Genomic DNA, 10,044 nt, shown 5'->3' with positions numbered 1-10,044 from the left:
CTGGGACACAGGGGGCAGGCTGGGACACAAGGCAGGCTGGGATGCAGGGGGCAGGCTCGGATGCGGGGGGCCTGGCTGGAGGGCACAGGGCAGGGTGGGGTGCAGGGGGGGGCGGCTGCTCCACCAGCCCTGCATTGCACACAGAAAGTGCCAGTGGCTTTCCAGTGCTGGCAGCCGTGTGCAGGCTGGCTGCAGGGTTACCCAGTCCCTGGGGGGGGCCCTGCCCATGATGTCCGGCCCATGATGTCCAAGTCACTGACCTGGGAGCCTTGGGCTTGGGCAGGTTTGGTGGATGAAGTCTGGACAGACAGGGGCGTGCAGGGAGGGAGGTTGGGGAGGCCAGCAGGGTGGGTACCAAGGAGGCTGTGGCTAGAGAATGGCTGGGCCCAGCCAGTAACCCTTAGAGGGGGAAACAAGCTCCTGCTCCTCTTGCCTGCATGCAGGGCCATGCTCCAAGACAGCCCTGGCTGCAGGGATGCCTCCAGGGACTCCTATGGCCCATGGGGTGGTGCTCCTTTCCCTGAGGGGAGAGAGGAGCCCCAAGGCTGCACCCCCACCCGATCCGGTAGGTGGATGCTCTGGCCCCAGAAGCAGTGGGAGAAGGGCTGTCTGGGGCAAGCCAGAAGGGAGGCCCAGCCAGGTGGGGGGCTGGTGGCCTGTTTGCTGCCCTCCCCAGCACAGCTTCGCCAGGGGCTGGGCTGCATGCACAGAGCTCCTGGCACACAGGTGAGGGGACCAGGAAACACCTGGAGGTGGTTAGTGTTTTAATTGCTGAAGACACAGAAATTCTAGATCAAACCCAATCTGAAAATCTCCTGCTAGACGATCCAGGAAACGTGACAAAACCATAGAGGACCCAGCCCGACCCCGGCTCTGCTGGAGGAGCAGGCGCTAGACATCATATGGCAGCTGGAGAAACGGCTCTCCTCAGCCCAACCGGTCACAGTATTGCTCTCGCCAGACATTTCTTTCCACATGGCCACGCTGCACAAGGAGAGTGACACCCACGCCTGGCAGAGACCAGGCTCTGGAGGGCATCTATTGGTAGCAATGGCCTCTCTGTACACCACATGCAACTCGCCTGCCGAGCCTCGGAGGAGCTCCACTATTCTGGTAAAAGTGTATTTCTTTTATGGTAAACAACTGACTGACAGGGACTGGAAAGCCTGGGCCAGGAGACACTTCAAGGGCGGCTGTTCAGTATGAAGATGGAGGCCAGGTGTTATGTGGACACCACAGTCCACAGAGTGGGCCACGTTTCCTGCCATGGGTGAGTTTTGCTGATGCCACGCGCGCCGTCACTGACTGAGTGACTTTCACTCTGCACACCCCGCAGCTCTCTGCAGCGAAGTTGTTTCTGTCCGCGGAGCGCTGGAGCGGCAGCATGCTGTGCCCTGCGTTAGCAGTTACACTGCTACACTTATCTCATTGGGAGGGTGGCGCGCAGGCTGTGAAGTGGTGAATCACTTCCCAGCTGCAGTGCCTTGGTGGGACAGAGCAGCTGGCCTCCCCTCGACCTACTGAACAGCTCACATCACGGAAGAAGGGTCTGAAATTAGCAAGAGGGGAAATGGGCTAGTGAGCACCTAATGCTTCGCTATGTCCCCTTTCTTGAGGATGATTTGTCTTTGCCAGGGGGCGAGTTTGCTTTCGTCATACCCAAGAGTCCTTAGCTTCTCTGACTGTGCTTTCTCCTTCGCCTCCTCTTCCCGCTTCAGTTCTTCTTGCTCTTTTCTGTTTAGAAACAAAACACACGGGACAGCGTTGGTGGCAAAGCTCAGCTGACACTGACCTCGTCTGTGTGGCCTGAGGGAAGCCAGCAAAGCCCATAAGCCGGCTTAGCTTGACCCAGCTGGGCGCAAAGGGCCGGCCAGAGGGAGCTGAAGGCACTAGCTTCATAGGCGAGTGGAGAAGTAAATGGAGAAGCGGAACTCACCGTTTTCGCTCTCTGTGAAAACAAGCAGAAAGAAAACACAATTAGCTCTCGCACTTCAGCTGTTGGACAGCCACCATCAGGCCCCAGCCAGGGACAGCTCACCTTTCCTCTTCCATCTTCTTCCGCAGGATCTCTCGCCTCCAGGCTGGCATAGTGGCCAGGCGAGCTTCTTCTTCCCTCTCCTGTAAGAGAGAAAAAGGCATTAAGGAGGCCTGTGAGCCCCTGCAGAGCTGGTGGGAAGGGCAGAGGGCAAGGAGAGCTGTCCAGTTGGAGGGCATGTCTCATCCGAGGCCAGCCCAATGAGGGGCCAAATTGGGGGTGAATGCGGAGGGTTCTCAGGCAGCATTGTGGTATCTGGGGGTGTTGGCCCAAGAGGCTGTGGGCAAGGGCAGCGGAGAAGTGGAAGGTCACAAAGAAGAGGCCAGGGGTGCACAGTAGAAGGGACAGCAAGGCCCCACGCTGCCCTGAACAGGGAGCAGCCGTGACTGGAGTCAGGCAGCTACCGGAGGGCCAGGCCTGCTAACAACGCCCTGTCCCATCACGTGCTCGGAAACCAGCTGGACTCTCCTGGGCTGCTGAGTGGCTGGGCTGGAGAATGTGGGCTGCGGGCTGGCCAGCACTCAGCAGGGCAGTCATGCAAGGCCAGCGGCTCCAGGCTCCATTTGTGCAGCAGGGTGAAGTCCCAGGAAACTCAGTGCTGCGTGGCTGAGCAGGACAGGGGGCTGCGCTCAGACGCAGCTGGAAGGTTGTTTGCACTGGCGCCTCCCTGCTGAAGAGGAATGTAGCAATGGCACTGCGCAGAGGAGCAGATGCACACCCTGCTTCTGGCTAGCGCCCTGCCAGGCACCTCTGCCGCGTGCGCCAGCTGTGCTCCCAGCACACGCACCCTTCTCATGAGTGGTGGGTGTGGGGCGCTGTGCCCACAGCTCCTCTGTACAGCTTGCTAGGACAGCGCTCAGGCACAGCCCGGGCACCTCTTGGGACCACAGCGGGGCGGGACTGGGTGATTCAGGGCCCTTGCGATGGGCCAGCGAGGAAGAACCATGGAGGACTGCTGCAGGCTGGCAGCTGGCTCAGGTTAGCGCTGCTTGGCAGGGCGCTCACACGTGGGCAGCATGCCATCCCCAGCCCTCTGCCTCAGCGGCTGGAAGAGTGCCTTTGAGATGGGAGCTGTTACCTGCGCAGCCTCTGCCCGCGCACCTGGAGGCTTTGCCCACTAGTGCTGCCCCAGGGGACGTCGTTTTAGGGTGTGAGGAAGGCACGGGACTAAAAGCACCACCCTTCCCTGGGACCCCGGCGCCAGCCACCAGGACCGTCTCAGCCTGTGCTGCTGGAGTGAGAGGTGAACGGCCAGTGCCCGGCCCGTGCTCCGTCCCAGCACTGCGATTGTACAGGAGCGTGGCCCTTAGGCTGCCACCTTCAGCCAAGCACCAACCATGGCTGCCCATGGTGGGCCTAGCTGGGGGGGCACATTCCTTCAGTGCTGCTGCTGCCATCGGCCTCTTACCTTGTCCTGTGGGGCCCATGGGCTGGCTGTGGGGCTGAGCTGATGTCCCTACAGCCCATCGCTGAGCCCCCACCAACCACGCCCCGATGACTGAGCGAAGGAATCAAGGCTGGTGTGGGACCAGTCACTAGTCGTCCAACAACTCAAGAAACGCCAGAGCTCTGAAAGGCTTGGCTGGGGCAGGACTAAAGCCACCTGGGACATCCGGGTTAGGTTACATGGCCTGGCCACCCAGCCGTGGCTGCGCTGAGGTGTGACCCGACCTCCCTGTGCTCCCCGTCCCATGTGGCACGATGGGTTCCGAGGAGCCAGGGCTCTGGCTTTGGAAAGAGCAGGCGCACCACATGCGTGTCGGCCGGAGGGCGCCGAGTGAGCGCACTCTCGCCAGCTGCCCGGGCAGCATGGGGTCTGTGAGCTGGCAGGGCCTCAGGAGCATGGCTGGCTTGGGTACCGGCTCCAAGGAGCCTCTGAGCCCAGTGCAGTCGCCCCACGGGCGCGAGCTCTCAGCTCACTCCTGGCAGGTGTTGGGGCTGCTGGGCAAACAGCCCTTCATGTTTCAAGGGGTTTGGACCCTGGCTTGGCAACGTATCAGGCGGGGAAGTTTGTCAGATGTGTCCTGCCCTTCACGCTCAGAGCTGGGGTGGACGTCAGCTGGCTCTGATTTCATCTCTATGGTCCCCCGAGATGGGGCCCCATCCTGCCGCCATAGACATGCCTGACAGCGGGAGGGGGCCCATGGGTACCATGCTGCGGTGGGGGGGTTCCCCTACACAACATGCTCAGCTCATTCATCTTTGCTGCCTGGCTTGACTGCTGGCCTATAAAAGCGTGAGCCTGCAGGGCCACGCCGCAGGGCCAGGGGCTTCAACAGCCCAGTGCCAGCGGATGTGGTGAGGCTGGTTGGGCACAGGGTTACCTGCAGGTACCAGCTAGTGGGACAAAGCCAACCTGCTGCCAGACAGTGCAACAGCCGTGCAGCAGGGACTGGTCGAGGGGCCGGCCTGGCCCAGCTACGCTGAAGGAGTTAATCTCCCGCCCCGCCCCGCTCCCCCCCCATTTTCTTTCCTTACAGTTGAGTGTTTGATGCTGCAGGTGCCAGACTGCGCGAGGGGAACTGGGCCTCGGGCATTTGCAGGACACGGCTTGGAGCAGCCAGAGAACCCAGAGAACCAGCCTTGACACGCTCTTCTGAGAGCAGAGAGCTTTATTCCTTCATTGCCACAAGCAGTGTTATGGGGGGTGCAAACCGCATGCACAACACCCCCCATTGGAAAGCAAATTTCCTTTCCAGGTGTTCACACAAGACACACTCCGAGCCTATCTTCAGCCCACACCAATCACGTCCCAAGGGCTAGGGCACACGGCACACCTGGCAATCTCCAAGAACCATGTGGCCACGGCAGGCTGCGGTTTGAAAGCACACAGCATCAACGGGGGTGCGCCACACAGCTTTCACGTGCCACAGCATTGCTCGTTAGGCCGCAGAGCCATGCACGGGGAGACCAGTTCCTGCAGCACACCGCCTGTGCTGAGCATGGCACCAGGGCAACCACAGTGCGTTCCATCACCCCCCCAGAGGCTGGATGGTGCTGCTCATTCCAGTACCTATTCCCACATCATGGGCTCCCAGCTACAGGAAACTAAAGAAGCGTCTTTAAAATGAAGAAAACTGGAGCCTGCACGTGTCACTGAACATTTGTCAGGGTTTTGCTCTTCCTCCAGCTAGAGCAGGAGAGGACAGAGGCTGGATTACAGCCAAGAACACACTGCTCAAGAGGAAAATCTGTGGACCAACTCTTACAGAAAACCACAAGCAGCCAGAACGGCACAGGACGCATACTAAGAATGCCCCTGGCTCAGTTCAGCCAGCAGGAGGCATCGGCTGCGCACCCCGCTTTCCGAGAGGAAGAAGAGGCCTCTGGCAAGACTGTCTGTGTAGGGAATTCAGGATTCAACAAAACTGCACAGACTCGGGGACAAATCCTCCAGTCCTTCTGCAAACCAAGCTGCCACTGAGGTCACTGGAATTGCTGAAGCCATGGGAGTTCTGCCTGAGTAAGGGCTTCAGGGTCAGGGCCCTTTTGATGCTACTTACATGAACTCTAAATTGTTCCTATTCAGAGTCCCGGCTCTGCACTGTAGAAGCCAGGGAACATGTATGTCATTGAGCTGGTTTATAGTTCTTCAGGTAGGCATCACATGAAATGATTGCAGGCCTCTCCCGAAAGATTTGTCTTGGGCTCAGCCAGCAGTTGGAGCTCAGTTCATCTTGGAGATGCAGTGGGTCCCTTGGCTAAATCAACACAACTGGGCCCTTCACTAATGAGCTGTGCTAAAGCCACCCTTCTCGAGTATTGTGTTACCGGAGCACATTCGATTGTCCCTGCTCCCACCAGGGCTGTTTCTCAGCCAGCAATTCTCTCTATAAGATGGGCCAACCTCCTGCCTCAAAGAGGATGGGATGGCTGGTGCCGGCGGCTTGTGAGCCGTGTGGGATGAGGCCGTGAATGCTCCTGCCTGCTTCTAACACAGCATGTGCCGGGCACAGCACGTGGGGGGCTCAGATGTCAAACATCTCTGCCTCCTTCTCTTTCCAGAAGGAGAAGCTCCGGTCTATGTAGCGACAAATGTCCTCGTTGCTGAATTCCCCCAGCTCGGAGATCAGCTGGACGGAGCTCTCTCTGCTGGTTGGGGCAGGGGCAAAGCTCCATTCCTTGGGCACTGGAGCGGACAGTGGGGCATCACTGACCAAGCTCTGGGAGGATTCCTGGTGGAACAGCTGTGGCGGCTGGGTTCCTGCTGGGATCTCTGGCTCCGCTGTGGCCCCTTGTGCCAGCTCCAGGCTGTCCCCAAAGAACTCCTGTTTGAGATCTTCAAAGCCATCCCTCCAGTCCCGCTTCCCAGCCTCTATCTCCTCCATCACCACCTTGTGGAACTGGCGGATCAGCTCCCAGCTGTGGCTGCCCAGCCGGTCAAACATCTCATAGCACAGCAGATGGCGGCACTTCCTCTCCTCACGACTCATGCCCATCTCCAGCAGCTGGAAGTAGCCCAGCATGAACAGATCCAGCGTCAGGCTGTCATATGCCACTGGGGAGCCACTGACATGTGGCAGGAAGTGCTCCGGCCAGTACAACATGTTGGTGCGGCTCAGGCGGCGGATCTGCTGCGTTGGGACCTGGCTGATGATGTTTCTCCAGTGGGTAATCAGCTTCCCCACCACTTGCCTCTGCTTCATGAAGTACAAGAGCCGGTCATCCTCACTGGGTTTCCTCCTGGGCACCACGGGCCCCGGGATGCTGCTATGCGCCTGGTGCTCCTTGCTGAACTCTGAGTCCAGCGTTTCAGCGAGCCCCGTTTTCCTCTTGGGATGAGCGTGGCTCACTGACTCGGTGAACGTCCACTTCTTCCAGTGCTCCAGGAAGAGGTAGACGATCCGCTCCTTCCGCATGTCGATGTAATCCTGCACGCAGCTAAGCTCCGTCTGCACGGGGAGGCTCCTGGTCAGGTGGTCAGGGCTGAAGAGAGCCTCCACAGTAGACTCCAAGGCAGCGTGCTCTAGACCACTGGGTAGTTCTGCACACTCCGCTGCTGCGACTTCACTGAGTGCTCTGAATGGGTCGCTGCTCGTTACGTAGTCCTCCTCCAGGATGGGCTCTCGGCTGTAGCTGTATGGCATGCTTCCCACGGGCAGGGACCTCTTCCGTTTGTACACCCGGCTGGACACAGCCTCCAGCAGCTGGCCCTGCGTGTGCAGCTCGTAGTTGGCCTTCAGGTTCTTTACTGACACACCACACTGCATGATCTCTCTCTCCACCTCTTCCCGAGTGCAGCTGAAGGACTGCGATCTCCCAATGTTAGCAGGTCCCTCTTTCAGTGGCGCAGCTGCGGACGAGGTGCTTGCAGCCTGGCTCATGTGCTCGGACATGTTGGGGCTCACCATGTCAGCTAGGTTGACTGCCTTGCCCCCAAGCATAGCCAGGAGGATGGCCATGCTCTTCAGGAGAGTGGAGATCTTGCTGCACCAGGCTGGGAGGTCATCGGCTCGGTCGTGCGTGCGCTTGGGGTTTGCTGTGAAATGCTCCTTTGCCAAGGCGGCAGAGAGCGGCAGCAGCTGCTGCATTTCGTGCTCCAGCTGTTCCAGCTCAGTCTCCACCTTCTGCACTTTGTGCATTACTTGAAGGTTCTCAATTTGCTTCTCAATGCGGATTATGTCCTCCTCCGTCATCAGCTGCCCGAAGGGTCCCAGAATGCCATTGTGCGCATGGGAGTACCTCCAGCCTTCATGATGGTAGTAACTCCCGGTCCCAAGCTAAGGCGGGGGGGAAAAAACATCTCCCTCAGGGCAGAGCTCCGCACTGGCCTTTCTCTGCACACGCTCTAGACTTTACATGTCCTTAGTGGTGTAATGGCGAAGGGCAGGCTGGAAGGCGAGAGGAGACAAAGGCAGACAACTGAGAGCGAATGGAGTGAGCCACTGAGGCTGGAGGAGAGAGACTTCCTGTTTTGCATCGCCCAGGCTCTGCTGGAGAGAGAACTTTGCTAAGAGGTGTTGTGGCCAGTTGCTAACTGAAGGGTACAGCAGCAGATGCTTCCAGGAACCGCTCACTCATTACACCACTGAGTGACCATGTAAGACATTTAAACCTGCAGTATCGTCTCTGGGAGACAGGAGACTTGTGGGTCTGGTTTGTTTATAAACCTCCCCTTGGTCCTCATTTTAAAGTAGAAAATGGCGGCTCTGTCCCAGTGCCCAGCTTGGGTGATCATTGGTTTGGAAGGAGTGTTGGAGCGGGCACCTTCTCCCAGCTGTTAAAAGCTGATACCGAATGGAGTTTTCAGCTCAGCTAACAGGCGTAGCTCATTCGACAGCCCGGCGTGTGCGACATACTGCAGTTTAAATGCATTGCGGCATTGACCAGAGCACTGCAAAGGACACAGGCGCATGCAGAATGCTTCGAGTCATGCAGAACTCCCCACAGCACCCACCAAAGTCTTAACGGCTCAACAGTGTCCAAAGGAGAAGCTGAGTCCTCTGTGTGAACCAGGCACGTGCTGCCACGTCCAGGAGGGAATAACGGGGGACCAGGCTTTGGCCCAACCAAGTGCAGCTAAGAGAAAATCCAAGCCCAGAAAGCAACTGGAACCTTTCTGAGTGGCGAGCTCCAGAAACACCCAGGCACCGACTCTCAGGGCCCCTCTCTGCTGGGGCGTATGTGGCCCAGCCGGCAGGATTGCTCAGTGGCAGCGGAGTAGGTTGGGCTTTAAAGACACTTAGTTCTTACAGTGCAAATTGGGGCTCAGTGATTATACAGTCTGAGTCCTCCGCCACTGGCCACTGACACAGCTAGAGCAGCTCTGCAAGGGCGGCAACCAAGCGGAGCCAACGGCCGAACTGTCGAGATGTGTGTGAGCAGGAAGGTGAGGAAGGAGGGCTCATATCACAACCTCGTCAGCACTGTAAACAAACCACTGCTGAGCAGTGCCTCTCCACTTCTTACCGGCAACTGGAACAGGCCCCTGAGCAGCCCTGGGCCCACCCAGGCCCCAACCTGAGCCCTGCAGGAAAGGCTATAGGGCTGGGCTTGTTGCTGTCCCAGACATGAGCTATCTGGGTTCCCAAGTCCAGCTGGTGGCACTGCTGCAGGTCACTAGTCCCTCCACCAGCGCTCCCAGGCAGCTCGTACAGCAGTGCTGGGGCTGAGCCGGGTTCCTGCTTGGCTAACTCTGGCCCATTCAATTAGTAAACACTTCCTTTGCATCAGGCATGGCTGAGAGTTTTCAAAGCCACGAGCTGCCCGCACCAGCCTCATTCACCTGGATGACAGCCCAGCACGGGACACTCATCCATTGTCTGGTTTTCTGCAGAAACCTCCGCCCAGCTGCCCTCTTCACTGCCTGGCTGCTGAGTCAATACAGATGCAGCAGGATGCAAATCCTCACCATGGGGTGGGAATGGCTCTGCTGGGGAGGGTAAGGGAGGGGAGGGGAGGGGAAGCAGGGCCCCAGCCCCACAGTCTGTCCAGCTAACACAGGTGCAAATTCAACTGCTGGGGGGGCGTTCTTTCATCTCACCCGGGGGGTGTAGTGCTGCCCACTGTGTGACGGGGTCTCTGTTAGGTTCTGGACCAGTGCCCATCACCAATGTATGTGAGTGTCTCTCGTGAACCAGCCAATCGGGAGCCTGTGCTGTGAAACAGCCACCAGGTCTGCAAAGGTCTTAAATACAGCTCAGCCCTGTAGCACTTCCTGGCCTCCTGGCAGGTTACCCAGGAACACCCTGTCCGTCTACCACCTCCCTACTGCTGCCACTCCGACCAGCCCTGGCTGACAGGAGCGAGCGTCTCTGCTTGCCTCTGCTCCCGGCCAAAGGCGTTGCCCAGCCTGCATGGTCCGTCTGTTTGGGGCTGCCCCTCGTGATAACAAGCCCTGAGTGGTGGGTGTCTCCTCTCTGGTTCCCCAGGACATGTCCCTCCCCGCTCCGTCCCTACAGCTCCTCGGTGAACTGCTTGAGGAAGTAGCTTAGCAAAGACTGAGCTCTGGGAGGCCGTGTGGCTGTCCTGCCTCGGCGGGGGTGGTGTTTGCGTCACAAGGCCTTCAC

General features: G+C 58.7%; 1 protein-coding gene across 2 annotated transcripts in view; it reads right to left on the bottom strand.

The window, feature by feature from the left end:
• Window positions 1–760: 760 nt before the first annotated feature.
• The window catches only part of ESPN (espin), a 96,920-nt gene continuing 87,636 nt past the window's right edge, over window positions 761–10,044 (bottom strand). For both annotated transcript variants that reach the window (XM_074975563.1, XM_074975562.1), the window contains 3 exons: window positions 2,039–2,118; window positions 1,937–1,948; window positions 761–1,734 (listed from right to left, as the gene is read on the bottom strand). In XM_074975563.1, coding sequence (XP_074831664.1) covers window positions 1,587–1,734; window positions 1,937–1,948; window positions 2,039–2,118 — 240 coding nt within the window. In that variant the 3' untranslated portion in view covers window positions 761–1,586. The remainder of the gene's footprint in view (window positions 1,735–1,936; window positions 1,949–2,038; window positions 2,119–10,044) is intronic.

The sequence above is a fragment of the Carettochelys insculpta genome, chromosome 23, assembly GCF_033958435.1.
Source record: "Carettochelys insculpta isolate YL-2023 chromosome 23, ASM3395843v1, whole genome shotgun sequence".
NCBI lineage: Eukaryota > Metazoa > Chordata > Testudines > Carettochelyidae > Carettochelys > Carettochelys insculpta.
This window is presented reverse-complemented; position numbering and strand designations above follow the sequence as displayed.